We start from the raw sequence: 18,140 nt of genomic DNA on the forward strand, positions 1-18,140 counted from the left end.
GGTTGCCAGACTGACAGAGCAGATACTTATTTTCACTTGTCCGTTCTCAGTCTTCGTGCCGTCGTTGAGTTTCACTCTTTCAGTCTTTATATCTTCATCCCCGACTTCTATCTTTGTAGAGACGTTGCGTTTCCTCTTTTTCCGACGAGGCTCCAGGGTCTCGCTGTCCTCTGATTGTTCCTGCTCCGCTTTCAAACCCTCTGTTCTCCTCTCATGGATTCTCGTCCTGTTCCTGGGTGGATTCAAGGTTTCATCCCCCTGGCTTCTCTCAGTCTTTGCTTTCAGTTTCTCAATCCTTCGCCCCTGCTCCGCCTCAAAACCCTCCTTTCTCCTCACACGGATTCTCTTCCTGTTACTGTGGGGCTTCAAGGTTTCATCTCCCTCGCTTCTCTTCGCCTTTGGTTTCTCAAGCCTTCGCCCCGTAGTGGTGGTCACGACCTTCTTCCTTTTCCACTCCTCCTCGCCCTCTTTGCCGGCCAGTCTTGAGTTGTTGCTAATGCTAGCCCTGTCTTGACCATCAGTCATCTGCTCGGAGTTGTTGTTGGATTCCAACGGCAGCAAAAGGCATTTCTTAGATTCACACAGATTTCCACGGGAACGTGGCGAGTGAATCATGGAGCTAAGTGGAAACTGTAGTCTTCTCGGAGTGCGGCAGAGCCAAGGTGGTAGCTTTGACAGCTGAGGGATTCTATGGAATGGAGTAGCAGGATGCCGGAATGGGGATTTAAGGAAGGGTTTCGTCGGAGAAGGTGGTGGTGAGGGTTCCGGCGAATTTAAGGGTGAGAGACATTTTGGCAGGCGTAGCTCTTCCCAATGTGGAGGAGGAGATTGGGAAGGCTGGGTTTCACTTCCTCGAGACAGCAGTGAAAGGAGTTCTGGGAAACCTAGTCCTCTCCCGGGAGTGGCATCTGGTGGGCATGCTGGGTGTTGTGGTTCAGAAGCATCCGTTTCAGAGGGGGGGAGGAAACCGGGGGTGACAGCCATTGGTTCTTCTTCTTGTGGAACTTCGTGATTCGTACTGGCCTGACTCAGACTCTGACTTGGAATGGCTTCTCCATTCACTTGACTTGGAGTAGAGTGTCTCCATTCACTTGACTTGGAGCGGTCTTTCCATTGGTCGACAGACAATCCGCAGAGGACAGATTACAAACATACTCTTTGGATGTCGACGGAATGCCTGTCTGGGCTGAAGAACCCTTCCAGCACCCTGGATCTCGGTCCTCTTCCCCTGTGTAAGGTAGAGAGGCCTGGCTCTGAGGAAGGGACTGGTGGTGGTGGGGAGGCCTTGGTGAAGGGCCTGAGTGGACTGGTATGATGCTGCTGCTGCCACCGCATCCAACCACCAGGCTCTTGGAGTTCCGGTTCTGGAGTTCCTGGTTCTGAGAGTTCTGGTTCTGGAACCGGACCAGGAGTTCATGGTGGTTCTTGGCGTTCTCAGAGGAGCACTGGAGTACACCTGAACAATAGGAAGCCCGGTTGCATTCGGTCCAGTCAGAGGAGTAATCATTACAGGAGAAGTGAGGGTGAGAGTGGTGGTGGGGGGTGGAGGGGTGAGAGTGGTGGTGGGGGGTGGAGGGGTGGGGGGTGGAGCAGTGAGGGGTCAGAGGTTGGGGGTCCAGGTAAAGGTCAGGGGTGACGGTGCAGGTGGTTGTCGTGGTGGCGAAATGGGAGGAGATGATGGAGTGGAAGGCTTGAGAAAGAGAGAGAGAGAGGGGGGTGAGGCCGGTGGTAGCTAAGTGTGGGTGCTAATATTGATCTATTGTAATGGATTACACTGTGAGATAGATAAGTGCAAGCAGTGCTGTGAGTAGCTGAGGAAGGGCAGGCATTTAAAATGTACATGATTTATCATACATAGACTAAGTCAGTGTTTCCCAACTTCGGTCCTCCAGTACCCCCAACAGTATTTATTTGTTGTGGCCCCAGACAAGCACACCTGATTCTACTTATCAACTAATCATCAAGCCCTTGACAAGCACACCTGATTCTACTTATCAACTAATCATCAAGCCCTTGACAAGCACACCTGATTCTACTTAAACTAATCATCAAGCCCTTGACAATTACACCTGATTCTACTTAAACTAATCATCAAGACCTTGACTAGTTGAATCAGGTGTTGCAGTTGGGCTGTTGGGGGTTCTGGCGCACCAGAGTTGGGCTGTTGGGGGTTCTGGCGCACCAGAGTTGGGCTGTTGGGGGTTCTGGCGCACCAGAGTTGGGCTGTTGGGGGTTCTGGCGCACCAGAGTTGGGCTGTTGGGGGTTCTGGAGGACTGGAGCACCAGAGTTGGGCTGTTGGGGGTACTGGAGGACTGGAGCACCAGAGTTGGGCTGTTGGGGGTACTGGAGGACTGGAGTTGGGCTGGTGGGGGTTCTGGAGGACTGGAGTTGGGCTGGTGGGGGTTCTGGAGGACTGGAGTTGGGCTGGTGGGGGTACTGGAGGACTGGAGTTGGGCTGGTGGGGGTACTGGAGGACTGGAGTTGGGCTGGTGGGGGTTCTGGAGGACTGTGGTTGGGCTGGTGGGGGTTCTGGAGGACTGGAGTTGGGCTGGTGGGGGTACTGGAGCACCGGAGTTGGGCTGGTGGGGGTTCTGGAGGACATGGGGTTGGGCTGGTGGGGGTTCTGGAGGACTGGAGTTGGGCTGGTGGGGGTTCTGGAGGACTGGAGTTGGGCTGGTGGGGGTTCTGGAGGACTGGAGTTGGGCTGGTGGGGGTTCTGGAGGACTGGAGTTGGGCTGGTGGGGGTTCTGGAGGACTGGAGTTGGGCTGGTGGGGGTACTGGAGCACCGGAGTTGTGAAACACTGACATAAGTAGCTAGAAAGCCTTACAACATAGTTAACAAGGAGCCTGGTTCAGATTAAAGGCGGCAGGTAGCCTAGTGGTTAAGAGCGCTGGGCCAGTAACCAAAAGGACACTGGTTCGAATCCCCGAGCCAACTAGGTGGAAAATCTGTCGATGTGCCCTTGAGCAAGGCACCCTAATTGCTCCTGTAAGTCACTCTGGATAAGAGCGTCTGCTAAATGACTCAAATATAAATATGAAGCCTTCTCAGTAGAGAAAGGTGTTCGATCACATAACATGTAACAAAACATACCTGTTTCAGTCGACAACGCATCACTTCCTTCTCGTTGCGAACACATGCAACGAGAAGCCGAGCCAATGGCGCTGTGCATCCCACAATGCCTTGCGTGGACGGGATGATGCGAGCAGGAGCAGGCCGACGGTCTGTCGTGGCTTTGGAGATGGTGGTGCCGATCGCAATCCTTCTCCAGAACCATAGGGGGCAGTATGTTCAACCCCATCATGATGTCTTCCAGCATCTTCTCGATCTGCTCGTCCGATTCCTCTACCTGCTGGCCAAAACAAGAGGACCACAACAGAAATACGTTGTTAAACATTTTCTGTGTTAACCTTGATCATTTTAAATGCGTGATTGAATTGCCTTTTTTTTTTAATCGTCAAATAAATGAAGATACCGGAGGCTGGGGCAAGGCGAGCTGGGGTTGATGTACTGGGTGTGGGGTCGGATGGTGGGTGGAGCTGCAGTGGTTGAGGGAGATTGACTGGGCGGTGGTATTGGAGGTGGAGTGGAAGTGGGATCGGAGTGGGGAGATTGGGAGGTCTGGTGGAGGGGTGAGGAAAGCTGTGTCGAGGGGAGAGCTTCGGGGGAGGGCTGGGAACTGGGGTGGGTGGAGAGACTGGTGTGGTAGTTGTCTTGTCCTCATGCATTCTGTTTCCTGCCGTGAAATAATAAAAGGAGACATACTGAGAAAAGAAAAGCCCATTTGGCTCCGATGCAATACATGTTATATACCAAAGTTTCAACAGCTATGCTGCCTTCATCAGGGTTTCATCTGAACAGGGTTTCAAGATACATTTTTAGGAAATATATATTTTGACTTGTGCTGCTGTTTTGCCAGCTCAGATTAACTTGAGTAATGGACAGGGTATTCAAAAACACATCAATGGCTTACTAACATGGTCATGGCCATTCACTGTATCAAAACTAACAGGCAAACATTTTCTAGAGTAAAAATGGAGCCCTCAAATTCATCTCTTAACTTTGCTGACAACAATCAGAGTTAGAATGGCATTGGAAGTATTAGAACGGTATCAGTTATTGTGCCATTCACCTTCTTCAGAGCAGCGAGGACCGACTGCCTCTGACCAGGTGAGATGGTTCCGTCCCTCTCCTGCCTCTGACCAGGTGAGATGGTTCCGTCCCTCTCCTGCCTCTGACCAGGTGAGATGGTTCCGTCCCTCTCCTGCCTCTGACCAGGTGAGATGGTTCCGTCCCTCTCCTGCCTCTGACCAGGTGAGATGGTTCCGTCCCTCTCTTGCCTCTGACCAGGTGAGATGGTTCCGTCCCTCTCTTGCCTCTGACCAGGTGAGATGGTTCCGTCCCTCTCCTGCCTCTGACCAGGTGAGATGGTTCCGTCCCTCTCCTGCCTCTGACCAGGTGAGATGGTTCCGTCCCTCTCCTGCCTCTGACCAGGTGAGATGGTTCCGTCCCTCTCCTGCCCACTGACCAGCTCCCACACCTGTCAAACAATCAATCAATCAATCAAATGTATTGATAAAGCCTATTTTACATCAGGGCCCAGGTCAACAGTAGTGCACTATTTAGGGAATCGGGTGCCATTTTGGACACAGCACCTACCTGTCCCCTGGTCCTCCTCCTCAGCTTGACCTTCATGGAGATCTGAGTGTTCTCCAGCCTCTGTCCGGTCAGGCACTTCCTCCCAACCACACCTCAAAATCACATCACATCTTATTTACAGTGCATTTAAAAACGCCAACACACTTTACAGTACATGCCAAATATCAGAGATTCATAAAATAAATATAAAAACACAAAGGATGTCTAAAATAACAGTCAAATGGTTGATTCAAGGCCCCGGGGTTTGAAAGATGATTTAAAAACCTCAGCTGTCTCCCCATCTTACCTCTCCTCACCAAACACTCCCTCCTTCCTCCTCCCTCTCCCGTCCCAGTGTGCTCCCTCTTCTCCGTCACAGAGCATTCTGGGACGGCACTCTTCTGCCGGGGCGTCGTGGGGTGGTCACTGCCCAGGACAACAGAGGACGATGAGGGGTTTGTGACGTCGGTGCAATACCCCTCCGGTTCGGAGGTCCGAGCATGGGTTCTAAAGGGAGCTGTTCCACCGTTGACCATTGCTTTGACGCTGGGTGGGGTGGAACTGGGGAAGTGGGGGTCATAATCCGGGGACTCAGGGAACGGGGTGCTGAGGGAGTTGTGTGCTGCTGTCCTTCACTGCTGTTCTGGACTAGTAGGAGGGGTGGGTTTGGAGGTGAGGGTGAATGTGTGGATGTAGGGAGAGCACCAGGGAGAGGACTGAGGAAAGTCATGCAAATACCTCCATTCCAGTCCTCAGTCTGTGTCCCTGTCTCCACGAACGCCCCCACGTCCACCTGTGTCTCTCCTCCCTCTGTCTGCACTCCCACCTCTGTAAGACTACACCTCCTCTCCTCACCCCCCTCCCTCCCCCTATCCTTCCACCCCTCCACCAAGCGGCCTATACCCAGCTTACAGGCTGCGGCCATCACCTCTTCTTGTTCCATGGTGCCCTCTCCCTCCAGCTCTCCGGAGTACAGGAGATCCACCAGCTTCAGCAGGGTCTGGGCCTTCACAGCCTGGAGCTTGAGTGGCCATCTCTGCCCAGCGGGGAGGGGGGATGACTGGGTGGACAGGGCCTTGGACAGGTAGGGGCTCAGGGCAGCCAGGATGCAGCTGTGGGCCGGGACTGACAAACCTGTGAGAAGAGAGAAATGTGACGTCATTAGCTCCATTTGTAATGCAGGTGAGGAAATGTGATGTAGGCCTAATGGTGTCTAGGTTTTAAATAAGGGCATGTGGAAGGAGAGGAGGAATGGGAGTTGGATTTGATTGATCCCTTTACTATCCTCAATATGAACCTCATTTGTCTCCATAACTTACATCAATCATTTGGCTACTTTGTATCATGTCATTACTGTCCCTCCCTCCCCCTCTCTCCTCCCTCCCTCCCCTCCCTCCCTCCCCTCTCCTCCCTCCCTCCCCCTCTCTCCTCCCTCCCTCCCCCTCTCTCCTCCCTCCATCCCCCTCTCCTCCCTCCCTCCCCCTCTCCTCCCTCCATCAGTCCGTAGCAGGGTAACCTCTCCTTCCCCCCTCTCCCTCTCTCACCATCAGTCTATAGCAGGGTATCACAGTAGAGACCAGTGGAGGCTGGTGGAAGAAGCTATAGGACGGGCTCATTGTAACAGCTGGAATGGAATTCATGGAACGGAGTCAAACGTGTGGTTTCCATATGTTTGATAGCGTTCCATTGATTCCAGAGTATGTGAGCGGAGCGTGCCCAGTTTGACTGGATCGTGGAGAGAGATTCCCAAAGGCTGGAGCGTCGGCCTTCTCGCCCGCTCCACATTCGCTCCAGTAGCGCTCCAGTAGTGTTCACTTCACCAGCTCAGGGCACGCCGTCCCAGCATGCATTTGTAGTCTACTTGTGTGCTGCTATAGCCACTTGCTTTAGCTACTGTCATGGAGTTCGCTAAATATTTTCATAAAGAAAGTGATAAAACACACAGGTGCTAAATCAAGGTGACTTACAAAGATGAGGACCAATAGCAAGAGAGGGAGTGTGGTGATGTAATGTCCACAACTAAAGAATCATTGTGGAATCTGAAAAGACACGTCCCAAAAGCATGATGGGGTACTTACTACGTGCACATGCTAAAAGTAAGGAATGAGGTGGGTAGATAACTAAGTGTGTCATTGTAGCAAAGTATTTATAAACTAAAAATCTGATCTCTTAAAAGTTTCCTTCATTTTGGTTCTATTATCTATACAACAGGTCATAACTGAAAACTGGCCAAACTGGTGTTTCTAAAAATGAATTCAAAGGCACTAATAAGTGATTTTTCATTTAATTTAGTAAGTCACAGCCTTTATGTGCAATTTATAGACTATAATGATTTAATACAACAAAATGCTGTTTAAATGCTGAGAGCTTAATGTCCCTACCAGGCTAGTGTGTCGCACTCATTAATGCTTCACAATGTGTTTCTTTGTAGGCTACAGCCTTGAAATAACTGAAATAATATAGCCTAAATCATTCACTTTCGTTCCTGTCTGGCTCCTGACCTAGTTACAGTGTTTAATATGACAAGTAGCCTATTTGAAATTGTTTGTGTCTTACATTCACCTTTTCATGTTTATTAAAATACTTCTCATTTAAATCCATATGGATTGGTTTCAATACTTAAAAACCAAATGGTAGGTCCAGCTAGTCACAAATATAGATTGGTGTTGGTTAAATTGTGATTTTAATGAATGGAGCGGCAGTTTTTTTCCCCCTGTGAGCGCGAAGCGGTTTTTAGCTGAGCGGTAGGAAAGGACGCGGAGCGCCACGAGTGGGATTTCCAACTGCTCAACTCCGCTCACATGCTCTGATTGCATTCCAGCCATTACAATGAGCCCTTCCTCCTATAGCTCCTACCACCAGCCTCCTCTGGTAGAGACTGCGGTCTCTCCCTCCCCCTCAGTCTGTAGTAGGGTATCCCAGTAGACTGCTGTCTCTCTCCCTCACCCCCCTCTCTCTCTCTCCCTCCCTCCCCCTCTCACCATCAGTCTGTAGTAGGGTATCCCAGTAGACTGCTGTCTCTCCCTCACCCCCCTCTCTCACCTCCCTCCCCCTCTCACCATCAGTCTGTAGCAGGGTATCCCAGTAGACTGCTGTCTCTCCCTCCCTCCCCCTCTCACCATCAGTCTGTAGCAGGGTATCCCAGTAGACTGCTGTCTCTCCCTCACCCCTCTCTCCCTCTCTCCCCCTCTCACCATCAGCCTGTAGCAGGGTATCCCAGTAGACTGCTGTCTCTCCCCTCCCTCCCCCCCTCTCACCATCAGTCTGTAGTAGGGTATCCCAGTAGACTGCTGTCTCTCCCTCCCTCCCCCTCTCACCATCAGTCTGTAGCAGGGTATCCCAGTAGACTGCTGTCTCTCTCCCTCACCCCCCTCTCTCTCCCTCCCTCCCCCTCTCACCATCAGTCTGTAGCAGGGTATCACAGTAGAGACTGTTGTGCTTCTGTCTCTGTAGTTCCTCCAGGAGCCTCAACTCATAGCCAGGCAGACGGTACCTCCACATCCTCCTCTTCTGGTCCTCCACCCTGAGATGGAGGGATGGGCTACTGGGTAGAATGGAGAGGGGGGATATAGGGGAAATGAGGGGGGGAAGAAAGGGGGCAGTGGGTAGCAAGGAGAGAGGGATAGACGAATGGGGAGAGAGGGATAGAGTGGTGGGGTGTAGAGGACAGAAAATAAAGGGATGTAGGGAAAAGGGTGGAGGGAGTGATTTAAATGACTGTGCAGATTGATCCGACGGGTATACAGCATTTGACTAAGTGAAACAACGGTAAAACCAGATGTTCATACATTGTCTGTAGGCCTATTCAAAATGGCGTGCTTGGAGAAGACTGGGCTGAACAGACAAGGCATGAAGTTGGTTGTGAGATGCTACAGGCGGTAACAATGTCATACTCGTTTGGACCAGACAGCATCAGATAGATAGCCTACACGTAGAGAGACAGAGGGGCGCTGTTTCGCTCGTTCGGATGCTTTCTCCTGTGAGATAGCCAGCCTCTTGCGAATTGAAGTTACATTATGAAACGCAGATAGACGAAAGATACATTCTTTAAGTTTTTTGTCCATTTTTGGGGGAAGCCTGGCTTCCCTTCGCACCATGAATACACGCCACTGGAGTGAGTGGCTAGTACTTTACATTAGGAACTCCGTGAAAACCTTCCAATTGTCATGTATTAGTTAACACATTCGTTTCATGACTAGAATAAAAAAAATTCAGACACAATTAGCTAGTCGTATCAGTTGTTAGTCAGTGGTATTGCTAGAAAAGACAGCTTGTTTCGTTGGAGCGCTTGCAAGAGCCATGCATTTCAAAGCCTGTTGTGGGCGACCTCCGCTTATCAATAAGACACACTGACAATAGGCCTACATTCAAAAACATCAATTTTCATGTGTTGCATTAGTGCACTTTAATTCAGTTCTCAAACAACTGTAAATGTGGTCCAGCTATCTAGCTAATTAGCTATAGTTTGGAGACTGATCAGCACGCTCGTGCTGAGGGAGGAACGGGAAACTAAAGTCTGGTGAAGTTGGCTAAATGTGTTAGCTAGCTAGACGGCTACCTAATGCACATGCTTACCTTTTCGATGCCAGTCAGGGCTTTTTCTTGTCTAGTGACTTGCTTTGTCAAACACAGTCAAAAAAATCAGTATATCGCCAACCAATTTGTTTCAAATAGTTAATGTTGACATATTCCTTAATTGATCGATTCCCACAACGTGGTCAAATTCACGGACTGACGTCACACATCAGAAAGGACTTTTCTCCTCAACGTCAAAATCGCGAGGGGCGATCGTGCGCGCTCATGCGTCCCGTTAGTGGGAAAAGCCTAGAAGGGGGGAACTGCATATTCGAATCATTTCGGCTCGTCCTTGATCATTTACTTCTGTTGTTCCACAGCCAGCGGCAGATCCATTTGATCTGATCAAGAGCAAACCCGTTGAAATCTTCATTGCAGTGTTGAAAGGATTCTGTTGACTTTAACCAATCAGAGGCGTGCGTTGCTTGACCCCATTGATCTCAGCGTCTCAACACTGCATGATGACTTATGTTTGTGTTTATGAAGAGTACAACTTTACAGCGAGCACAACTAACATTTACTATAACACATGCTTTTCTCAAATAACACACAGAGAGCTAAAGAGAGAAAAAGTCAAGGCCAACATTGAAAAAAAATCTCTTTATTAAAAACAGTATTGCTAGTTACATATTCCATTCATGAGGGAAATGTGCAACATCAAGAGCAAAAGGCATAGAAGAAGAGATGAATGTTTTCATCCAGAATCACCTTTTAGATCTGCGTTCCAATAATACACTGATGACAGACAGAAACTGAGACTTTGAATCACTCCTAAAAAGGCACCCTGTCCCCTATATAGTTAAATACCTTTGACCAGAGACATATCAGGCCTTGGTCAAAAGTAGTGTACTAAATTATATTGGGAATAGGGGGCCATTTGGGACGTATCTTGATTTTACATTTTTTTTTCCTTGTTTTGCCTTTAATTAAAATATATAAACCATAAATGTTTCTCAATTAAAAAATAAAACCGATTGCATATGCGTACACCCACAATACCCGCAAGACGATTAAACCCAAATCATAAAATATATAAAGACCAATACATAAAACCATTCAAATTAACAAATATTTATCTTGTATATATAGTTAAATTTGCTTTTTTATTTTTTAAATAGCAACTAGAATCAAAATCTGGTCTTTGCACTCATACAAATCTTGCTAATTTAACTTTATGCTCCACACTTCTTTAGTCCTACATTCCCATTGGATTCCACTCCCACATGATTTCCTGTATCGGTTCTAGATCATCTCATTCTAGTACTATATCTGGTTACAAGGCAACTCATTTACATTTTCTGAGACTGACCATTTGTAGTGTTGGATTGGCATGAAAATAATCAAAGGAACCAAGAAACGCTTTTACCCCTAGTGCTTTAATGATCTACTCAGAAAATATCTACATCTTACTCTGCACTGAGAATAATAATGCTGTCTACGGTACTAAAGGAACTCTGTCTGGGGGGAAACAACCAGCTAAATGTGTCCTCTCCCCTCAGTGTTCTGTTCTATGGTCTCCATGGACACCAGCCAGTCTAGCAGGGTAGATGGACACCCAGGCGTAGGTTCAGTAGGCCGGAACACTCCAGAATGTTGCAAGTCTGACATGGAATGTATGGCACTGGCATGGTTCTCTCGGTTCCATATGCAGAGAATCAATCATATCAACTCTATACATTCCATTGTTTTATTATGCGGAACACAAAACTGTTCTATACATTCCATTTGGATGCAATGTTCTGGAATGTTGCTGCTAGTGAATGATATCACCAGGGCACCACCCCACCTTAAAAACACCAATTCCCCCCCCCCATTAGACCAATCAACGAACGAGGCACTCCAGTTAGCCAATAGCCACACAGACGTTAGTTAAAGGCGATCACATATTTACAGATTCATATATATATATATAGATTTGCAGATAGAAAGAAATGCACTCACTGGATCAACAATCAAATCTGTGATTTCTCCCAAAGCTTCAGGAGAATCATTAGAACAAGAGGGAGTTGAAAAAGGGGCTTATTCAGTAGGGTATAACAATGACGCTAAAGAGTGATACAGATAGAAATGTATTGTATAGAGCCGAAACGGTTCACTGGTCTATTCTACACGGCTGAAAAATCATAGAAATATACTGTGCAGAACAGACTATCAGAATGTTCTGTGACGCAAGACCCACGTCTAAAATGTTAAAGTGGTCGTCAAACTACTTACTTTCCCACAATCCTTTGCCACAACACTGCGACATCACAACAGACAGCAGCAGAAGGCGAGTACAGAGCCGGTGTTCCCGTGGTAACCACTGCAAGGACTAAGTAGGCAAAATTGTTGGTGGGTCAGGATTACAATTTGGGCAGCATCCCATATGGAACCCTATTCCTTACGTAGTGCACTATATATAGGGCAGGGCTGCCCAACCCTGTTCCTGGAGAGCTACCATCCTGTAGGTTCACTCCAACCCTGTTCCTGGAGAGATACCGTCCTGTAGGTTCACTCCAACCCTGTTCCTGGAGAGCTACCGTCCTGTAGGTTCACTCCAACCCTGTTCCTGGAGAGCTACCGCCTGTGTTCACTCAACCCTGTTCCTGGAGAGCTACCGTCCTGTAGGTTCACTCCAACCCTGTTCCTGGAGAGCTACCGTCCTGTAGGTTCACTCCAACCCTGTTCCTGGAGAGCTACCGTCCTGTAGGTTCGCTCCAATCCTAATCTTGCGCACCTCATTCTAATAATTAGCTGGATCAGGTTAGTTACAACTGGGGTTAGAGAAAAAACTACAGGAGAGTAGCTCTCCAGGAACAGGGTTGGAGTGAAAATCTACAGGAGGGTAGCTCTCCAGGAACAGGGTTGGAGTGAATATCTACAGGAGGGTAGCTCTCCAGGAACAGGGTTGGAGTGAATATCTACAGGAGGGTAGCTCTCCACGAACAGGGTTGGATAACCCTGATGTAAGGAACAGTGTGCCATTTGGGACATAACCTGGTCTGGGGTACGATTCAGTTAGAAGCCAAAATATGCTCTCACCTCCTTCCCCCTCACATAACTTAACAATGTGGTCATAGTTAACAGCAAAGCCTTCCAGTATACCTGTAGCAAGGCTCTGTGAAGAGAAGAAGTGTTCAGAAATACTCTTTAGTATAAAGTTACTGCAATAGTGGTGTGTAGTTTGGCATGTGTACATCACTGTTGTTAGAACCACAACTCAGCAATCACACTTCAAACAAATACGAAAACAACACCGGCAGTAGAACAAACATTGATTCTTTGTTGGAACACAGCAGAAGTTTAGTGGTAATTAGTTATCACAAGAAAAAAACCTTGACTGGAAATCGTCACGGTCACTTCCAGAAATGTGGTTTTAACCATTCCAGTAAAAAAAGCGGTTTGTCAGTTTAAGTTCAGTTACAGTTTGAATCCCATTCCAACAGTTCCCTTTTGATTAGCTTTGCTACTGTGGTGGTGAACGTTCCCAGTTCCGAGATGAAGTCACAACTGTCCGTATTGTGGTGGGAGGAGTTAGTGTAGTGTTGGAGGAGCTTCTAGGTGAGTTCAAAGGTGAGTCATTAGTGTGTCACTGTGGATGGGAGGGGTTACTAAATAGGATGTGGTCTTGTGTCATAGTAGTGTTGACAGGTAGAAGGGATGTCATGAGGATGTCAGGAGTCCATAGTGTTCCTTTAGTGGATACAAGTCTGTCTGTGTCTAAAGAGAGGAATGCAAGACAGAGGGATAGGGAGAGATAGGGAGAGAGGGACAGAGAGATAGAGAGAGATATGGAGAGATAGGGAGAGAGGGACAGAGAGATAGAAAGAGAGTAGGGAGGTGAGGAAGGCTGGAGGTCATGCAAGTGGCTTATGTCACAGAACCCGAGAGTGATAGCGGGAAAAAGAGAGATGAAGAGAGTGAGTCAGAAAATGAGAGAGGAGAGAGAAAGAGAGAAGGGGCGAGAGAGAGAGAAAGAAAAGAGAGAAAAATAGTCAGAAAACGGGAGAGAGACAGAAGGAGAGAGAGTCCAGTCCTAGTGGAGTCAGTGTTGTGTCCAGAGGTTCAGCAGGGGCAGTAGGCTGGAAGAGGCTGCTCTCTTCTAGTGATGCACACTATCAGTTTCTCTGTGGGAAGACAAGAAAGGAGAGAGAGGGTGTGGAGCGAGAGAGAGAGAGAGAGGGGTTAATACCATGTGCAATATTTGTTGTACGAGTGCCACTCATAAACCAGCTGTATAAGCTTAGAGGATTGAGAGGACACAGACACGGAACAGACATGGAACAAATGAACAAACATCAAGACACAAGATCAACAACATACTACATCAAATATACAATTCACCAGCAGAGGGAGCAAGAAAGAACAAACCAATCCAATGGACACAGGTTAGGCCATGCGGTTTAGTGAGAAAGGCAGGTGTTCAGTCAGTGGACACACATACCATGCACTCACATGCAGTGTGTGAGGGGGTGTGGCCTAACCGTCATAAGAGTCCATGAGAGGAACAGAGTCCCGCCTCTCCTCATACAGCCCTCCCTGAGAGGGGGAAGAGAGAAGGGGGGAGGAGGGAGAGAAAGAGAGAAGGGGGAGGAGGGAGAAAAAGAGAGAAGGGGGGAGGAGGGGGAGAAAGAGAGAAGGGGGAGGAGGGAGGAAAAGAGAGAAGGGGGGAGGAGGGGGAGAAAGAGAGAAGGGGGAGGAGGGAGGAAAAGAGAGAAGGGGGAGGAGGGGGAGAAAGAGAGAAGGGGGAGGAGGGGTAGTTCGAGAGGGGGTGGAGGGAAGAGAGACAAGATGGAGAGAGACAAGGTGGGGAGAGATGAGGGGAGAGACAATGAGAGGAGAGATGAGGGTAGTTAGGAGGAGAGGAGAGCGAGAAAAGGGGGGAGGGAGAAGAGGGAAGAGAAGGAAGAGGAAGAGCAGTGGTAACAGGGCGGTGGTAACAGGGCGGTGGTGACAGGGCGGTGGTGACAGGGAGGTGGTGACAGGGAGGTGGTGACAGGGAGGTGGTGACAGGGAGGTGGTGACAGAGCGGTGGTGACAGAGCGGTGGTGACAGAGCGGTGGTAACAGAGCGGTGGTAACAGAGAGGTGGTAACAGAGAGGTGGTAACAGAGCGGTGGTAACAGAGCGGTGGTAACAGAGCGGTGGTAACAGAGCGGTGGTAACAGAGCGGTGGTAACAGAGAGGTGGTAACAGAGAGGTGGTAACAGAGGTGGTAACAGAGAGGTGGTAACAGAGAGGTGGTAACAGAGCGGTGGTAACAGAGAGGTGGTAACAGAGAGGTGGTAACAGAGAGGTGGTAACAGAGAGGTGGTAACAGAGAGGTGGTAACAGAGAGGTGGTAACAGAGAGGTGGTAACAGAGAGGTGGTGGGTTGAAGCAGAGGGGGCAGAGGGGGCAGAGAGAAAGTGACAGACAGAAGGGTGTGTTCAGAAATAACAATATGAAGACAAGAAGAATGTGATAACAAGGGAGAGAGAGAGGGCGAGAGAGAGAGGGGGAGGGTTGATAAAGTGGGTTAGTGTCAGAAGAAGTTGAGGGGAAGTTAAGTGAGAAATCGTTTGTGAGAAAAGAAGCTAACCACAGTATTTAGTGAGACGTGTGAGAACATGCTCTGTGTGTGTGTGTGTGTGTACCTGTGCTGTGTCTTTGTCAGCAGGCTCGAGTGTTGCGTCCAGAGTGTTCTTCCTCCCCCTCTGGTCCAGTGTGGAGTAGGCATCTGGAAGACAGCCAAGGGCTGTTAACAACTGTGTGTGTGTGTGTGTGTGTGTGTGTGTGTGTGTATGTGTGTGTGTGTGTGTGAGTGTGTGTGTGTGAGTGTGTGTGTGCTCAGACATACCTGGTCCCATATCATTTAGTGGAATCATGTCTCTCTCTCTGTTTCCTCCTCCTGACAAACAAACACAGTCACAGGATGATAGACTGATAGTGTGTGGTTATAGGCAGTGGTTGGGTGACTGGGGTCGCCACATTCAAAAAAATTCATGTTTTTTGTTTTTAATTTAGAGTACAGATTGGTATAATATACAAACTCTTGAGAAATAATTTGAAAAACACCATTTTATAATTTTATTGAGTACATTCATTTATCGGAGAGATGAAAATGTAATGAATAAAAGGTTATTTTGTTGATGTAAAAATCGAAATTTACCCATTTTAGGGTTGTGTCATTTGATTTGTGGTGGGGTGTGGGTTGTGAGAAATTCTGGGGGGAAAAACATTGAATACGACAGCTATAGTCTATTCAGAGCCGTGGTCCGGTCGGGTCCGGTCTGGTCCATCAGCTGTAGTTACATAGACCAGAGACCCATGACAATCAAACATGGATCCAACCCAGACCCGACGGACGAGTTCGAATTTTGGACTCAGACCCGCTTAGTTCCGGAGTCGGGTCTCAGATATTCAGGTAGACCTGTGAAGACCTCTTAGTACGTGTATCTAGATCTATGGTCTGTCTCACCCCTGTCTATGAGCGGCAGCGTGCTGTCTTCATATCCTCCGTTGACCCGGGGCTGGGAGTTGTTGGGGGGGTTGAGATTCACCATGAAGTCTGTCTTCTTCCAGCCATCCTTCTCCAGGGTCTTCCTCAACTCCTTATAGCCCCAAACTAACTGGAGTATCAGGCCTGCACCACGCACCTCTCGCTCTGACCGGTTACTAGGGGGGAGGGCGAGAGCGAGAGAGAGAGAGAGAGAGGAGGGTTAGACACCATCTGGAGTAGCAGGACTTACCCACGCACCTCTCGCTCTGACCGGTTACTACCAGGGGGAGTCTACAGCTTAAAACAGTTCCATTTATAAAGAGTATAAGAAAGAGAGAGAACTAGACTCAGAAAGAGAGAGAGAGAACTAGAGGACTCAGAAAGAGAGAGAGAGAACTAGAGGACTCAGAAAGAGAGAGAGAACTAGAAGACTCAGAGAGAGAGAGAACTAGAGGACTCAGAAAGAGAGCGAGAGAGAGAGAGAGAGAGAGAGAACTAGAGGACTCAGAAAGAGAGAGAGAGAGAGAGAACTAGAGGACTCAGAAAGAGAGAGAGAGAGAGAGAACTAGAGGACTCAGAAAGAGAGAGAGAGAGAGAGAACTAGAGGACTCAGAAAGAGAGAGAGAGAACTAGAGGACTCAGAAAGAGAGAGAGAGAGAACTAGGACTCAGAGAGAGAGAGAGAGAGAGAGAGAGAGAACTAGGACTCAGAGAGAGAGAGAGAACTAGAGGACTCAGAAAGAGAGAGAGAGAGAACTAGAGGACCCAGAAAGAGAGAGAGAACTAGAGGACTCAGAAAGAGAGAGAGAGAGAACTAGAGGACTCAGAAAGAGAAACAGCATCAAATAGAAAGAGGTGATAGAAATACCCCACAAAACAAAACCATAGGAGACACCCCCAGTCCACCCCAGGGGAGGTCAACTCCACACCCAGTCCACCCCAGGGGAGTTCAACTAGACACCCAGTCCACCCCAGGGGAGTTCAACTCCACACCCAGTCCACCCCAGGGGAGTTCAACTACACACCCAGTCCACCCCAGGGGAGTTCAACTAGACACCCAGTCCACCCCAGGGGAGTTCAACTACACACCCAGTCCACCCCAGGGGAGTTCAACTAAACACCCAGTGCACCCCAGGGGAGTTCAACTAGACACCCAGTCCACCCCAGGGGAGTTCAACTAAACACCCAGTCCACCCCAGGGGAGTTCAACTAAACACCCAGTCCACCCCAGGGGAGTTCAACTAAACACCCAGTCCACCCCAGGGGAGTTCAACTACACACCCAGTGCACCCCAGGGGAGTTCAACTAAACACCCAGTCCACCCCAGGGGAGTTCAACTAGACACCCAGTCCACCCCAGGGAAGTTCAACTACACACCCAGTGCACCCCAGGGGAGTTCAACTAAACACCCAGTCCACCCCAGGGGAGTTCAACTAAACACCCAGTCCACCCCAGGGGAGTTCAACTAAACACCCAGTCCACCACAGGGGAGTTCAACTCCACACCCAGTCCACCCCAGGGGAGTTCAACTACACACCCAGTGCACCCCAGGGGAGTTCAACTACACACCCAGTGCACCCCAGGGGAGTTCAACTACACACCCAGTGCACCCCAGGGGAGTTCAACTAAACACCCAGTCCACCCCAGGGGAGTTCAACTCCACACCCAGTCCACCCCAGGGGAGTTCAACTAAACACCCAGTCCACCCCAGGGGAGTTCAACTACACACCCAGTCCACCCCAGGGGAGTTAAACTACACACCCAGTCCACCCCAGGGGAGTTCAACTACACACCCAGTGCACCCCAGGGGAGTTCAACTAAACACCCAGTCCACCCCAGGGGAGTTAAACTAAACACCCAGTCCACCCCAGGGGAGTTCAACTAAACACCCAGTCCACCCCAGGGGAGGTCAACTACACACCCAGTCCACCCCAGGGGAGTTAAACTAAACACCCAGTCCACCCCAGGGGAGTTCAACTACACACCCAGTGCACCCCAGGGGAGTTCAACTACACACCCAGTCCACCCCAGGGGAGTTAAACTAAACACCCAGTCCACCCCAGGGGAGTTCAACTCCACACCCAGTCCACCCCAGGGGAGTTAAACTAAACACCCAGTCCACCCCAGGGGAGTTCAACTCCACACCCAGTCCACCCCAGGGGAGTTACATTTTACATTTTAGTCATTTAGCAGACGCTCTTATCCAGAGCGACTTACAGTTAGTGAGTGCATACATTTTCATACTGGCCCCCCAGGGGAGTTCAACTTTATCTCTGGAGGGACATGGCTCTTTTGTTTTTTTTTGGTATTTCCTTTCAATTCCTGTCTAATTGATCAGTACAAGGGAGGAGAGTTATCCTGCCGGCCCTCAGCCCACCAGCGATTGAGTTTGACACTCCTGTTAAACCCCATCCTTACTGATGGATATAGACACATGAACCTCTTTTTTGTCACACACACACACAC

At 49.1% G+C, this 18,140-nt stretch overlaps 2 protein-coding genes across 10 annotated transcripts in view; both read right to left on the reverse strand.

Annotated features, from left to right (window-relative positions):
• Nucleotides 1-1,053: 1,053 nt before the first annotated feature.
• Nucleotides 1,054-9,537, reverse strand: LOC121587403 (arginine-glutamic acid dipeptide repeats protein-like). 3 transcript variants are annotated; one of them, XM_045226720.1, is made up of 8 exons: nucleotides 9,217-9,537; nucleotides 8,040-8,182; nucleotides 4,949-5,775; nucleotides 4,663-4,754; nucleotides 4,136-4,543; nucleotides 3,479-3,739; nucleotides 3,097-3,352; nucleotides 1,054-1,690 (listed from the first exon to the last, which is right to left on the reverse strand). In XM_045226720.1, exons 3-8 carry the CDS (start codon nucleotides 5,175-5,177, stop codon nucleotides 1,059-1,061), a joined length of 1,878 nt encoding a protein of 625 aa, XP_045082655.1. In that variant the 5' UTR covers nucleotides 5,178-5,775; nucleotides 8,040-8,182; nucleotides 9,217-9,537; the 3' UTR covers nucleotides 1,054-1,058. The 3 variants fall into 3 exon arrangements, with proteins under 3 accessions (XP_045082655.1, XP_041760223.2, XP_041760225.2); XM_041904289.2 differs by having other exon boundaries at nucleotides 3,097-3,355; XM_041904291.2 differs by having other exon boundaries at nucleotides 3,097-3,355; nucleotides 8,040-8,185.
• Nucleotides 9,538-12,456: 2,919 nt separating this feature from the next.
• Nucleotides 12,457-18,140, reverse strand: part of ctnnd1 (catenin (cadherin-associated protein), delta 1) — a 41,603-nt gene continuing 35,919 nt past the window's right edge. For 4 of the 7 annotated variants that reach the window (XM_045226721.1, XM_041904292.2, XM_045226725.1 and 1 more), the window contains 5 exons: nucleotides 15,655-15,851; nucleotides 15,034-15,084; nucleotides 14,831-14,913; nucleotides 13,680-13,734; nucleotides 12,457-13,322 (listed from right to left, as the gene is read on the reverse strand). In XM_045226721.1, the coding sequence (XP_045082656.1) occupies nucleotides 13,261-13,322; nucleotides 13,680-13,734; nucleotides 14,831-14,913; nucleotides 15,034-15,084; nucleotides 15,655-15,851 (448 nt within the window). In that variant the 3' untranslated portion in view covers nucleotides 12,457-13,260. Of the gene's footprint in view, nucleotides 13,323-13,639; nucleotides 13,735-14,830; nucleotides 14,914-15,033; nucleotides 15,085-15,654; nucleotides 15,852-18,140 lie in introns of all 7 variants that reach the window. The other 3 variants (XM_045226723.1, XM_045226722.1, XM_045226724.1) reach the window with 3 other exon arrangements.

The sequence above is a fragment of the Coregonus clupeaformis genome, chromosome 18, assembly GCF_020615455.1.
Source record: "Coregonus clupeaformis isolate EN_2021a chromosome 18, ASM2061545v1, whole genome shotgun sequence".
In the NCBI taxonomy this organism is placed as follows: Eukaryota; Metazoa; Chordata; class Actinopteri; order Salmoniformes; family Salmonidae; genus Coregonus; species Coregonus clupeaformis.